The 15,685-nt window shown below is 37.2% G+C and overlaps 2 protein-coding genes across 9 annotated transcripts; both read right to left on the bottom strand.

Moving 5' to 3' along the window:
• Positions 1-7,843: 7,843 nt before the first annotated feature.
• Positions 7,844-11,018, bottom strand: LOC125199288 (putative late blight resistance protein homolog R1B-16). Its single transcript, XM_048097355.1, has 2 exons — positions 8,229-11,018; positions 7,844-8,100 (listed from the first exon to the last, which is right to left on the bottom strand). Exon 1 carries the CDS (start codon positions 10,928-10,930, stop codon positions 8,243-8,245), a length of 2,688 nt encoding a protein of 895 aa, XP_047953312.1. The 5' UTR covers positions 10,931-11,018; the 3' UTR covers positions 7,844-8,100; positions 8,229-8,242.
• A 112-nt stretch (positions 11,019-11,130) lies between these two features.
• Positions 11,131-15,354, bottom strand: LOC125199289. 8 transcript variants are annotated; one of them, XR_007172559.1, is made up of 3 exons: positions 14,686-15,354; positions 11,512-11,713; positions 11,131-11,437 (listed from the first exon to the last, which is right to left on the bottom strand). XR_007172559.1 is itself a non-coding variant. In XM_048097356.1 (3 exons), the coding sequence occupies exons 1-2, from the start codon at positions 15,344-15,346 to the stop codon at positions 11,583-11,585; spliced, it is 792 nt and encodes a 263-aa protein (XP_047953313.1). In that variant the 5' UTR covers positions 15,347-15,354; the 3' UTR covers positions 11,131-11,437; positions 11,569-11,582. The 8 variants fall into 8 exon arrangements, 2 of the variants coding, with proteins under 2 accessions (XP_047953313.1, XP_047953314.1); XR_007172555.1 differs by lacking the exon at positions 14,686-15,354 and adding an exon at positions 12,137-13,688; XR_007172558.1 differs by lacking the exon at positions 14,686-15,354 and adding an exon at positions 12,137-13,688 and having other exon boundaries at positions 11,131-11,380.
• Between the last annotated feature and the right edge of the window lie 331 nt (positions 15,355-15,685).

Below are 15,685 nucleotides of genomic sequence, written 5' to 3'. Positions count from 1 at the left end.
TCCAAATCCTTGATTATGAGTCTTACGCATCCTTCTCTGTAGGATCGATCCCTACTTCCCTATACTAGGTTTAGTAAAGTGGTTGAGGGTTTTTGAAGCGGGAAAGTACTTGTGTGTCCGACGACCGGGATTCCGCACGACCTACGAGTTCCTAGACCAAGTGATCTAGTGGACTTGCTGGATCTGGGGAACCTGCCTTATTTGAATATCACACGCACTGCACACACTACACTTGTACCCATTCTCGTTCGCTTCAGACATGTACATTATAAGAGATTGAAAGATATGTCGAAAATGAGTTTAATACCAGCATTCGAGTTGAACAATGAAAAGTGTAAAACTTGCATGTTAACTAAGATAACTAGACAACCTTTCAATAAGAATGTCAATAAAGAAACTAAGGTTTTAGAACTTATACATAGTGATTTATGTGATTTTCATTCGACTCCATCTCTTGGTAATAAAAAGTATGTAGTTACTTTTATTGATGATGCTACTAGATTTTGCCATGTCTATCTCTGTCATTCCAAAGATGAAGCTCTTGATAAATTTAAAATCTTTAAAGAAAGTGTAGAGCTTTATCATGGTGTGAAGATTAAAATTCTTCGCACTGATAGGGGAGGTGAGTATTATGATCCAGCGTATTTTGAATCGACTGGTATAGTACATCAAACGACTGCTCCATATACACCACAACAAAATGGTGTAGCTGAAAGAAAGAATAGAACGTTGAAAGAAATGATTAATTCAATGTTGTGTTATTCTGGCCTAAGTGAAGGATTTTGGGGTGAGGCTATGTTAACAGCCTGTTATTTGTTGAATAGAGTTCCTAACAAAAGGAACAAAATAACCCCTTATGAACTTTGGCATAAGAAACCACCAAAATTGAGTTATCTCAGAGTTTGGGGTTGTCGAGCAGTGGTAAGACTAACTGACCCTAAAATGAAAAACATAGGTCAAAGAGGTATAGATTGTGTGTTTCTGGGGTATTCAGAAAATTCTGTTTGTTATAGGTTCTATGTCTTAGAACCCAATGACTATGTATCTGTGCACTCTATTATTGAGTCAAGGGATGCTGAATTTGGCAATGAGGATAGATTCACGTCTATACCTAAACCTGGAGGCATGATTGCAAAGTCTAGTAACTCTGATGATGTAATTGGAAAAGTGATGGATACACCTCCTGAGGCTAGGAGAAGTAGTAGAGCAAGAAAAGCTAAGTCTTTTGGAAATGATTTCCAATTGTACTTACTTGAAGGATCAAGAAATGAAATTAATTTTCAATATCAATATTGCTTTACTATTGGTGATGATCCAAGAACCTACAAAGAAGCTATGGCTTCAAGAGATTCTGCATTTTGGAAAGAGGCAATCCAAGAGGAAATGGATTCTATAATCCAAAATGGTACTTGGATACTGACGGATTTGCCACCCGGTTGTGAAGCTTTAAATAGCAAATGGATCTTCAAAACGAAGATGAAGGTGGATGGAAGCATAGACAAGTATAAAGCCAGATTGGTTATCCAAGGCTTTAGACAAAGGGAAGGCATTGACTACTTTGATACCTATGCTCCTGTTGCTAGGATTTCCACAATTAGATTATTGTTAGCACTTGCTGCTATACATAATCTTGTAATTTACCAAATGGATGTTAAGACTGCCTTTTTGAATGGTGAATTAAAGGAAGAGATTTATATCAAACAACCAGAAGGCTTTGTTATGCCTGGTAAAGAACATAAGGTTTGTAAGTTGGTAAAATCTCTTTATGGACTAAAGCAAGCCCCCAAGCAATGGCATCAAAAGTTTGATGATGTGGTGTTGTCGAATGGTTTTGTATTAAACCAAGCAGACAAGTGTGTATATAGCAAATTTGATGCTACCGGTAAAGGGGTTATCATTTGCCTATATGTGGATGACATGTTGATCTTTGGTACTGACCAAGATCAAGTTGATAAAACGAAGGAATTTTTGTCATCTAAATTTGAAATGAAAGACATGGGGAAGGCTGATGTGATTCTTGGAATTAAGATCACACATGGAGAACAAGGAATTTTCATTTCTCAATCACATTATATTGAGAACGTGTTGGAAAAATTCAACTTCAAAGATTGTTCTTCAGTTAAGACTCCTTTTGATCCTAGTGCAAAACTCGTGCCTAATAAAGGAGTTGCTGTGAATCAGCTTGAATATTCGAAAGCTATTGGATCACTAATGTATGCTATGATTAGTACTAGACCCGATATAGCCTTTGCAGTTGGAAAATTGAGTCGATATACTCATAATCCAAGTTTAATCCATTGGCAAGCAATGAATCGAGTATTTAAGTACTTAAAAGGAACCATGAATTATAAGTTGACTTATTCTGGATTTCCTTCTGTTCTTGAAGGTTATTCGGATGCAAGTTGGATCACCAATATGGAAGATCATTCTTCCACAAGTGGTTGGGTATTCCGGCTTGGAGGTGGTGCTATATGTTGGGCATCAAAGAAACAAACTTGCATCACGAATTCAACAATGGAATCGGAGTTTGTGGCATTAGCAGCAGCTGGTAAAGAGGCTGAATGGCTAAGAAATTTAATATATGAAATTCCATTGTGGCCTAAACCGATATCACCTATATCTATCAGATGTGATAGTGCAGCTACCTTGGCTAAGGCATATAGTCAAGTGTATAATGGAAAGTCTAGACACTTAGGTGTTAGACATAGCATGATTCGTGAACTTATTATGGATGGTGTGATATATGTGGAGTTTGTAAGAACTCATGATAACTTAGCCGATCATTTAACCAAAGGGTTAAGTAGAGATCTTGTGTACAAATCGGCTATAGGGATGGGATTAAAGTCCACCACAAATCTTTAATATTAAGATACCCAATTCCCATTTAGTATGATACTAGATGCAGAATTCAATGTGGAAGACTTAATATTTGAAGATTGGAACACATTTGAAAATCGTCCCAAGGTATGTGTTCGGACCTACAAGTTAAGGAGGTTGAATGTATATATTCTTAATAGTTCTTTTGAAAAATTGCAAATGTAGGTGCAAGAATAAAGGAGCTACCTATATAAGCATGAAGTTTAGCCGCTTCAAGAAACTGGGACTTGGTTTCGACGTGTTTATGAAGGATAAGGACATAGGCTAGTAAAATATAGTGTCAAGATAGAACATATTCGTATGTAAACTTTTGTGTACATTATCTTCGTGTATTCAATGTGAGTTCCCAGGGTTCAATCCTTAGAGACACCCGGGGTATTCGAATATTTGGAATGTGTAATGTACTAATATGGAATTCAATCGTTACGATATTTCATTTATGCAAAAGTTTGAATGTTTGAGATAACTTGTTTTAGTTAATCAAGGATTACACTAAAATAGGAGAGGATTGTTGGATATTTTAGTGTAATTGGATTAACTTGATTGATCAGTGTTGTTATAATGATACATCATTTAAGTATGGAGGTGCGGAGTGCACGCTTATTTGAATACATTATAATGTTAGGGGCGAAGCCCCTAAACAGATGAACGGGGGTCCGGGGGCAGCGCCCCCGGGTAGCGGGGTCCAAGGGGCGGCAGCCCCTGGCGGGGTCCAAGGGTCCAACGAAGTTGCTGTTTCAGAAATTCATCCGAAAATGTAATTTCTGAAAATCGAAGGACTAATTTGCAATTTCGAAAACCTTTTGAAAATCGGTTATTTTCAGTTGATTTCCCAACAGATGCACTGTTTCGGCAACAGCTGCATCGGTTCATCTTCTTCTTATTCTGATCAACTCTTCTGGTTCATTATCTCGAATATACATCTGAATATTCTGAATTCTCTGAATTTTATCCGATCAAATAACTTTGGTAGAACCATCGAAATTGATTTGATCTGAAAATGTATTTGCACGACTTTCAGAAATCCGTTTTCTATTCTCTTTGTTGTATCTCCCTAACACTTACCACTCAGAATATCAAAGCTGTGGTTCTGGTTTGTGCTTCTTCATTCTCAATTTCTCAATTTTCAATATGACTTCAACACTTTTATATACTACCCCCGTCCCATAAGAAAGTGCACTTTGAAGTGGAGACAGATTTTAATGCACAATTAATAAGTAAAAGAGAGATAGAAATAAAAAATAATTAAAGTATCGTTAGTGGAGAATGAGTCTCATCAAAATAGAGAGAAAAAAAAATTCCCTCCGTCCCGCTTAAGATGACACGTTTTTCTTTTTAGTTTGTCCCAACTAAGATGACACATTTCCTTTTTTTGGTAACTTTCTCTTTCCAATTAATACACTCAACTACTTTTTCTCACTCCTATTAAAATATCCATCTTTCTTTATCTCTCTACTTTAATATTTACATCCTCATTTTCTCTCTCCAATTAAACACTTTAACCAATAACTCCTAAAATCCCGTGCCGGCTAAGGAATGTGTCATCTTAGCTGAGACGAAGGGAGTATATATTCTTGTGGGATGAACTAAAAGGAAAGAGTGCATATTCTTGTTTGGAACGAGGGGAATATTAATTTTATAGAGAAATGTGAAACATAGAGTTAATTAAAAATAATTAAAGCAGATTGAGATTTTTAAGTTAGAAACTTCAAAATGAAGGGTCTGCTCTCTCTCGTATGATACCCCACTTTTTGTGTTGACCTAATAATGTATTAATCATTAGACTTGAGAATTAATTATTGAGTGAATTTCTAAGTCCTGAAAAAGTGAAAATAGTATTTGCTCTTTTCATGTCCTGAAAAATGAAATAAATCACCACATGTCAAGAATTAATTGAAAAATGTCGCCATTAGTCTTTTCCCCTATTTTGCTTTAAACACATTAAGGACATATCTTCTTATTAACTAGTTATTTTAGATGGAAGATTGTAGTATATCATTTAAGATTTGATGATATTCTTTTAAATTAATTTGATAATTACTTTATTATGGAGCTATTTTTCTACAACGTGTACATTCACATTTGTGTTTACTCCAAAGATAAAACATTGTGGGGTTGAAAATCTCATGCTTGAGTACTTTTTATCTGGATTAGAATATGTTCATAGCTGGAACCGATACGGGAACCATCAGTGTGGAATGGGCAATGTCAGAGATGATGAGAAACCCGAGCATACTCATCAAGGCACAAGAAGAAGTAAGGAAGGTTTTTCACGACAAGGGATACGTAGATGAAGCCAAGTTCAATGAGCTAAAATACCTAAGATTAGTCATCAAAGAGACATTGAGATTGCGCCCTGCTCTTCCGCTTTTAATCCCGAGAATGAACGTAGAAAGATGTGAAATTGATGGATATGAAATTCCAGCATAAACTAGAGTGATAGTGAATGCATGGGCACTAGCAAGGGATCCCGAGTATTGGAACGATGCAGAGAAGTTTATACCATAGAGATTCGAGGAAAGCTTCGTTGATTTCAAAGGGAACAATCTAGAATATATACCTTTTGGTTCAGGAAGGAGAATGTGTTGATTTCAAAGGGAACAATCTAGAATATATACCTTTTGGTTCAGGAAGGAGAATGTGTCCTGGTATGTCATTTGGACTGGCAAACGTAGAGCTTCCGCTGTTAGAAATTTGGGCTTCCACATGACTAATTGAATGTATATGGCTATCTTTCAGTTGTCCAATTAAAGTGATCCAATAAAGATTAAAGTTTGGGCTAAAGTGTATTTAATTGTTATGGAAATAAGTGTAGATACCATAAAGTGATTTTCTATTTGATGAGGGACCGAATAGAAAATAAAGGGGTTTATATTTAATATAAATATAAGATAGGGTTATGGTCCCCAGACGTCAGAAGAACGTTCAATATCTCTGTATTCTCTCGGCAGACTATTGTGAAGGACGTCTCTGATCGTTTGGAAGATCCATAGCCGCTGCAAAGCAATTTCACCTTTCAATTCGTTATGTATCAAGGTACGCTTCCGCTCTACAGTTTCTGCTACTTCTCCGTCGTTCTCGGTTAATCATCATAGAGAGCTTTATATAATTGTTCACTCAATTATTCCAACATCCGCTTGCTATGCTTCTGTATCATTTTGATTGGAAAATGCCGAACGGAATGAAACATGAAGATGTGGATATGAAAGAGCCTTTGGCGGCATAGTTAGAAGGAAACACCCTTTGCATTTGATTCCCATTGTTAAACGATCTTTGCATGCAAGTACATGCTTCACTCATTAATAGTACTAGCTAGTACAAGAAAAACCAGGGGCTCACTCAGCCTACTTAAACTTGCAAAAGCCCAATTCAAGAATGAAAATAGTATTGTTGGTAAATAACCATAAACAATAAAGATATAAAAATCGATGATTGAAGTTATTTCCCAATCTAACTAAAATGTGTTTTATGTCGTTTTCTTTTCCCAATTATATGATTGGAGTAATTTCTTCAGCTAATATAATTACTTTTTTAATTATTCAAGTTGAATTGTCCAACTAACATAAAGTCAACTATTACTAATTGCAGAGACTTTGACATATCAATTCTAGATTGTGACGGGACTTTGATGATTAATTACACACCACTGTGTTCCAATTCAAGATTGCATCACTAGTAACTACTATTGATTTGTTCGTATATAAATGAGCTTTAAATTCAAAATAAGTGTGTGGAATTATTGGCACTTATTAATTAATTTCACATTTGACCAAACAGACTATTAAGGATAACTCTTTCTATTTATAGTGATGATCGTTTATTCAATATAAAATTAATAGAGTTAATATAAAATAAAATATTTTCAGATCAAAATTGTAGTAAAGTAAAATTAAGAGCAGTTTAACTGAAAACTTTTAATTTAACAAAAAAAATAAAAATTGAATGTTAATTGTTTTCCAATATGTCTATGTTGAAAATTCTCATTAACTTTGGCATGGTTAATAAAATGAAAATAGTATTGTAGTACTACTATTTCTTAATACTCATATGATTGATACAAGAGTACTTTTCATATCACCACGTACAATCATACCCTGATACAAAGTGTAATAAAAAAAAGGATTTATTTAGAAATCTAGTTAGTCCTATCCAAAGTTATTTTTTATGACACCTACCTAGTTACAAGACTAATTTCATAGTAATCAAATACTCCACTCGTCCCCATCTAAGAGTCACGCGTTTCCATTTCGGTCCGTCCTCAATTAAGAGTCACACTTCATTCTTACTATAAATGGTAAGTAGGTCCCACGTTCCACTAACCCTTTTCACTCACATTTTATTATAAAACCAATATAAAAAGGTGGGTCTCATATTCATTTAACTTTTCAACCAATTTTTCTTTACATTTCTTAAAACCCGTGCTCGGTCAAACTGTGACTCCTAATCAGGGACGGAAGGAGTAATTAGTAAAGGTGACAAATGACAATCCTATATATATACTACGTGGTGTCTTGCAATGAATTGATGCAACTCTACTTCACCATCTTAGTCAACATTTGTTAGCTACTCAATATACACATATAAATGAAGCATGAAGATTTGGATATGACAGAGGCCTTTGGCGGCACTGTTAGAAGGAAACACCTTTTGCATTTGGTTCCTATTGTTAAACGACCTTTGCCTGCAAGTGCCTGACTGATCATTTATATATGGCTTCTGTATTTTCATGTTATTGGAGTGATGATATGTAATTTAGAGCACTCTCTGTGATTGTGTAATAAGCACGATGAATGAAATTATGACAACAGTAACTGCAAAGTCTGAACATTGATTAAAACCAATGGTGTGAGCTTGTTCTATATGAAAATTCCTAAACCTGTTTTAATAAATCACAGCCATTTGCAACAGCCTGAGTGGGGAATCACAAAACTAACAAACCAATAATTTATTATTTGAAACAAATTCAAGCAAATAAAAAAGCCAATAATTTATTATTTGCAACAAAGTTAAGCAAATAAACAAGCCAACTAGTAGCAACAAAAATAAGAGTTACAAATTCAATGGAACTAGCAAACATGCTCAAACAGTACTTGCAAAGAAAAACGCTCAAAACAGAACACAACGAAAACAGTTGGTGTCAATCCGCACATCCCCAAGAACTACTTCCGACATAAGCAGCCTCATCAGTCCCCAAGAACAGACAGACACAGAGAGAGATTACATCTGCAGAGCACAACTAGATGAGTAATAACCAGCATATTTGCAATATTTTCTGTGTATATATGTTTACCTAGAAACTGAAAATGGAAACCAATGTACCATCAAATGCATTATTGTAACTGCCTCATTACCTCAATGTTTCAGACTAAAAATAGTCTATCTCAACTTGAAAGTTGGGGCTTGCGAGGCTCCTCCGTAATGCTTGGTTGTTGCTGTTGTTGAAGAGCACAGCTCGAACTTGTATTTCATCTTGCTCCTCTGCTATCGCCTTGGCAGACTCCACCACTGATTCGCTGCAATATTCCAAGTTAATTGATTGCATCGTTGGTATTTCACCAATTTCACAGGGCATCTCCTTCAATTCCTTTATTGCATAAAGACGAAGCTTCTCAAGGCATGGAATGTGAGAGCTGTCTGTTATCCAGGATACCAAATGACACCATTTCAGTTCCATGTATTTGAGGCTTGGGAACTGTTCTTCACTTGTTTCCCACACGCCATTTTGGAAACCAGCTCGTTCCAATTTAAGCTTTTGAAGAAGAGGTAATGCACCTATCTTTGAAAGATTCTTTCCAGTCAATTCCCAACTGGAGGTGTGTGATCCCAAGCTCAACTTCTTAAGACAGTTTGGAAATATGGTATTCAAGCTCCAATCAGGTTCATAACACCGACAGGACTCTAGTTTTTCCATATACATAAGATCTCCAAGTGCAAAATTAGTTGCTGCCAATTTCTTTATATAGGGGATATACATAATACGAAATTTCCGATCAATCCCTTTGAGCGTTTGTAGATTTTTCATGACGACCGGATTAGGAGGATATTTCATAAATATATCTCCTTTGTGGAACTCAATATGCTTAAGTTGAGTCATCCCCAAAATATATGATGCATCAACCCTTGTAGAATGAAAAATAATAAGTGTTTGTAGATTCCAGAGAAAACTGATTGAAGAAGGGATTTCAGACGCCCTCTGAACTCCAACAGCAAGATACCGTGAGTTTACAAACTGGAACAAATCATAAAACCAATAATTGTGGCTTCCACATCTATCTGTATCAAAAGCTTTCAATGTCCTCAGCAGTCTTGACTCAGGCATCAGAACAACTTCATCACAATGACATAAAAGCGTACGAGCTAGCGGCATGGATTGTAAGGCATCACGAACCTCGTCCTTTGAAGTGCCTCGAGGAATAACAACACAACGTTGCCTATTTAAGGCCTGAGACTCATGTTGCCCTGTCACATAATAAAAGCCCTCTTTCCCAGCTTCTCTGCAACAAAGGTCTCTCAATAGATCATGAACTTTGCAGCGCTTTATATTTCCAGTCGACCCCAACTCATGAACTAGAATGAGATTTCTATCAACTAACTCATTTAAGTACTCTTTTGCGCTCGTTTCCAAGCTTTTCCCACTTTGTGGTCTTAGAAACCCTTCCGAAACCCACAACTTGACAAGTGTTGAGACACGAACTGCACGGTCTTCATCAAACACTCCCATGTATAGAAAACATGGCTTCAAATACACTGGCAAATGATCATAGCTTATTTTCAGAATTTTCAAGCAAAAATATTCATCAGCTGAATTCACTACTGAACATGAGTTTGTTCTTATCGATTCCCAACATTCTTCAGTGTGTTCCATTTTTTTCAAAAGGCCTCCTACCACCACAATTGCTAACGGAAGTCCTTTGCAATTCTCTACAATTTTCTTTCCAATTTCCTCCAATTCTAGTGGACAACGTTCCTCCCCAAACACAGAGTTGGAGAATAGATCCCATCTACTAACCTCATCTAATAACTTCAATCGAAGGCAATAATTGTTGTTCAATTGAGAACTCAACTGTGATTGCCTAGTTGTCACCACTATGCGACTACCATTCCAATTATTAGGAAAGGAATTTTGCATCTTATCCCATGCATCGACACTCCACATGTCATCCATAACAATTATAAACCTTCTATTGAATAAATATTTGTGGAGTGCTTCTCCTACTTCATATTCACTCATTTCACTCATTTGTTCCTTGCTTTTTCTGTTGGCTTGAGAAAGCAGCTCACAGAGAATTTCTCTTGTGTCAAAATTTTGAGAAATTGTGACCCATGCACGAATATCAAAATGCTCCTTAATATAAGGAAGTGCATAAACATGTTTCGCGAGAGTGGTCTTACCAATCCCTCCCATCCCTACAATAGGGATGACTTGGAGTTGGCGATCATCTACTCCGTTGGTGAGCTTGTCCATGATTTCACGTGATGCATCACCAAACCCCACCATGATGGAAGATCTCGACGAACCACCAGATGTTGAGACACTTCTCTGGAGCTGAGCTTCAGACACGGATATCTCCATCGCCTCCTTCTTGACCAAATCCACGTCTTTTATAACTATCTTCAAACCTCGATAAAGATTATCAATATAACTGATTTTCCTGCGATGATGTTTGGGTTTCATTAGACATTCAAAGTAATTGGACCACATGAGCGGTTTACTTTGAGTGCTGGAGCCAGCAGAAGTACTGGTTTCTCCTCCTGAGTATATTTGTCGATGATAAGCTCCACTCGATTTACGCAGCTTAATCATGTCCACAATATGGTACTCAATTACATCTTGGGCTGCATATGCTGCTTCTGCAATACGAATCTCCAATGGATCGGCTTCTTTTGTGTTGGCAACAGGGGAATTATAGGTCTCAAGAAATTGTTGCAAGGAGGTAAGAGTTTGAGTGAGGGATTCAAGTTGTTGTTCGTCGATAGAAATCGGAGGGAAAGGATGATGCTTGATATCATCTAAGATATGCAAGAGCGAAGTCAGAGCTGCATAAGCAGCCATGGTCGATCTGTAACTGTATAGTTCAGGCTTGTTGAGAAGAAATGTTGGCCACAGTATAATTATGAAAAAGGTGTGTGGTTACTGCTGGCTACTGATCTTTCTCCCTTCTATATTACTGATCTTTCTCCCTTCTACATTATTGCCGACAACCAACACATGTACGTGGCCCCACAGTATAAAGTGATGTGAGAAGAAGACCATTGTTACAAAGAACGAATTAATTTGTTCAAGAATTTTTTAAGTCCATTTGTTCAATCAAATTGGATTTTATGGTAGTTAAGAATTACAAATTCAATGGAACAAGCAAACATGTACAAACAGTATTTGCAAAGACAAACGCGGAAACAGAACCCAAAGAAAACAGAAGTTGGTGTCAATCCGCACATCCACAAGAACCACTTCCGACGTAGGTGGCCTCATCAGTCCATGAACAGAGAGAAGAGAGAGTACCTGGAAGCAAAGAGTGATTACATCTGCAAATCTTGAGAGAGGTTTGAGAGATAACATCTGCAGATCAATACTACATGAGTAATAAGTTATGACGAGCATATTTGCGATATTTTCTGTCTATATATATTTACCTAGAAATTGAAAAGTGAAACCAATGTACCATAAATTCATTGTAACAGCCTCATCACCTCAATGTTTTAGACTAAAAATAGTCAATCTCGACGAGAAATTTGGGGCTTGCAAGGCTCTGTAGTGCTTGGTTGTTGCTCGCTTGTATTTCATCTTGCTCCTCTGCTATCATCCAGGCAGACTCCACCACTGATAGAGCTCTATCTGCGATTATGTAATAAGCACAATAAATGAAATTATTATCCCTTAAATTACTACTAGTGCCTACAATTACAGTAAAATAAACTTGCTAAATTAAAACAGTAAAATAGTAATAAAATAAGAATATGGTTTTTATGTCAAGTTCAAAATTTGAGCAAAACTTATGGATTTTTCTTAGCAATTTGCCCTTACATTACATAGCATATGAGAGTTGAGACATCAAAATTGCAATTAATCTACCACCATTTTTCCATTTCAGGATGTGTTTTCAGTGCCAGAACAGGCACCTCAGCCACTGCCACAGAGTGGGCAATGACTGAGCTGATGAAAACCCTACCACACTCACCAAGGCACAAGAAGAAGTAAGCAGGGTTTTGTGACGACAAGGGATACGTAGACGAAGACATGTTTGAGGAGCTGAAGTACCTCAAACTGATCATCAAAGAGACACTGAGATTCCAACCTCCAGCGCCGCTTTTAATCCCCAGAATCAAGTGTTGATGATGAACTCATATGCACAGCACAATTATGTAATGTAGTTACATAGTTGAAGATGAAGAAAAACAGAATCATCCTACAACTTAAAATTGTGGCCTGCCTAGCTCAGTAGTGATCCTACAACACGAAAGGAAACATCTTCTCAATGTAAATTCTATATTCCCTCTACTATCTCTTTTGCAGTACAATGTTTATCGAATGGAAAAGCTGAGGTAAATTATATAGAAACGCAAATGCTGAATGCTTTTGCTTGCTCTTACAATAGAACATAAGTATCAATAGAAAGAGTTTATGCTATTGAAGCAAGCTCAAACTTTATTAGTACACTACTCTTCCATGCTACATGAAAGACAAGTCTCTGTTAATTCCCACTTTAACTTCAAAGTTGGCATTTGCCAAGCTCTTCAGTGCTTCTTCTTCCTTCCAAACTAGAGCTCGAACATGAAGGTCTAGTTGGTCTCCATATAAATCCTCTTGTTCCTCTACTATCTTTTTAGCTGACACCACCGTTGATTCACTGCAACGATCCAATTCAATTGATCTTAGTGTTGGTATTTCTCCAATTTCTGACGGGATCTCCTTTAGTGTCCTTAAATAATCAAGACGAAGCTTCTGGAGAAGTGGGAAGTGAGAGTTGTCTGACACAATCCAATCTTCTAGACCGTCACAATTGCGCAATTGTAGAAACTTGAGGCTCCGGAATTGGCCTCCAATTGTTTCCCACTTGCATGTTTTGAACAAACCACCTTCTAATACAAATTTCTCAAGAAAGGGTAATGAACAGACATTTTGCAATATGTCTTCCAACCCCAGAGCAGAAGAGGCAATAACAGACAACTTCTTGAGGGAGTGTGGGAACCTTGCCATTTGCCAACACTCATCACTTCCATATTTGGTGGAGCACCAAAGGTTTTCCAATTTATTCAAGCACTGAAGATTGATGAGACCGTTGCTATCTTCCATTTGTTTCAGTTGATACCTTAGATGCAAATTCTTCACATCAGGAATTCTTTTGACGATCCCCTCATTCAAAATCAAATTCTTTGCTCCTTTGAGTGTTTGCAGATTCTTCATGATAACAATGTCATTGTCACCACTAGGGGGATCTGGTAGAATCAGTCCACGCAACCTAAACTCGAGATGTCGAAGTTGATGCAATTTCCAAATTTCAGTTGGTGCAATAAGATCTTCCCAACAATGAACGATCAATGTTTGTAGATTCCAAAGAAGATCAACTGAAGTAGGAAATATGGACTTCGTATGAACGTGAACAGCAAGGTACCGTAAGTTCACCAATTCAAACACATTATCTAAGAAATAAACATCTGATCTCGCAAAATCTTCATTGCATGCTTTGAATGTCCTCAACAATCTAATATTGTGAGGCAGTCGAACTTCTCTATCCCTCTCTTCGTAGTTGTCATCATCATGTATTATGGAGCGGACATGTGACAGAGATCCCATCACTTCACTCATTAACCACCCTCCAATTTTAATTCGAAAAACAACCCGACGATCACTATTTATACTTAGAGGGTGATCTCTAATCACATGATACAACTTTTCCTTTTCAACTTCTTTCAAGCACATATCTCTCACCAAATCATGAATTTTACAATACTTGACATTTCCAATTGACCCCAACTTATCAACTAAAATGAGATTTCTATCAACCAACTCTTTCAAGTACTCTTGCGCAATTGTTTCCAAACATTTCGCACTCCTTGGTTTTAAAAATCCTTCAGAAACCCACAACTTCTTGAGCATTGACACACAGATACTACGATCTTCCTCAAAGATACCCATATACAAAAAACATGGCTTCAAATAGTTTGGTAGATAAATGTAGCTCATTCTCAATATTTTCAAGCAAAATTCATCATTACTATTAATAACAATTGAATTTAAATTTTGCTCTATACGCACCCAATATTCAATTTTGCACTCAGATTTTGACAAAAGACCTCCTATCGTAGCGATTGATAAAGGAAGTCCTCTACAATTCTCTACAATTTTCTTCCCAATTTTCTTCAATTCTAGTGGACAACTTTCCTCCCCAAACACAGAGTTGGAGAATAGATCCCAGCTACTAACCTCATCTAATAACTTCAATCGAAGGCAATAATTGTTGTTCAATTGAGAACTCAACTGCGATTGCCTAGTCGTCACCACTATGCGACTACCATTCCAATTATCAGGAAAGAAATTTTGCATCTTATCCCATACATCGACACTCCACATATCATCCAAAACAATTAAAAACCTTCTATTGAATAAATATTTGTGGAGTGCTAATCCTACTTCATTTTCACTCATTTCACTCATTTCTTCCTTGCTTTTTTTGTTGGCTTGAGAAAGCAGCTCACAAAGAATTTCTCTTGTGTCGAAATTTTGAGAAATTGTGACCCATGCATTAATATCAAAATGCTGCTTAATATAGGGATGTGCATAAACATGTTTAGCGAGGGTGGTCTTACCAATCCCTCCCATCCCTGCAATAGGGATGACTTGGAATCGGCGATCGTCTACTCCGTTGGTGAGCTTGTCCATGATTTCACGTGATGCATCACCAAACCCCACCATGATGGAAGATCTTGACGAACCACCAGATGTTGAGACACTTCTGTGGAGCTGAGCTTCGGACACAGATATCTTCATCGCCTCCTTCTTGACCAAATCCATGTCTTTTATCACTTTCTTCAAACCTCTATAAAGATTATCAACGTAACTGATTTTCCTGCCATGATTTATGGGTTTCATTAGACATCCAAAGTAATTGGACCACATCAGCGGTTTACTTTGAGTGCTGGAGCCAGCAGAAGTACTGGTTTCTCCTCCTGAGTGTATTTGTCCATGATAAGCTCCACTGGATTTACGCAGCTTGATCATGTCCACAATATGGGACTCGATCACATCTTGGGCTGCATACGCTGCTTCTGCAATACGAATCTCCAATGGATCGGCTTCGTTTGTGTCGGCAACAGGGGAATTATAGGTTTCAAGAAATTGTTGCAGGGAGGTAACAGTTTGAGAGAGGGATTCAAGTTGTTGTTGGTGGATAGAAATCGGAGGGGAAGGATGATTCTTGATATCATCTAAGATATGCAAGAGCGAAGTCAGAGCTGCGTAAGCAGCCATGGTCGATCTGTAACTGTATAGTTCAGGCTTGTTGAGAAGAAATGTTGCCACTGTATAATTATGAAAAAGGTGTGTGGTCCATTTCTACATTATTGCCTGACAAGTGATAACCAAGACATGTACGTGGCCCCACAGTATAAAGTGTTACTCCATAAATATGATGTGAGAAGAAGACCATTGTTACAACTTACAAAGAACGAATTAATTTGTTCAAGAACTTTTTAAGTCCATTTGTTCATCTTGCACCTGATAGGTCGATAGAAGTGTTTGGTTGACCCCTATTAGTTCACAAATCACTTTCGGCTGCTTTACTACGCTTTCAGTACTTGGAGTCAGAAC

This window comes from Salvia hispanica, unplaced genomic scaffold (assembly GCF_023119035.1).
Source record: "Salvia hispanica cultivar TCC Black 2014 unplaced genomic scaffold, UniMelb_Shisp_WGS_1.0 HiC_scaffold_446, whole genome shotgun sequence".
In the NCBI taxonomy this organism is placed as follows: Eukaryota; Viridiplantae; Streptophyta; class Magnoliopsida; order Lamiales; family Lamiaceae; genus Salvia; species Salvia hispanica.
The sequence above is the reverse complement of the archived record's forward strand: the minus strand, read 5'-3'. Positions and strand labels throughout refer to the sequence as shown.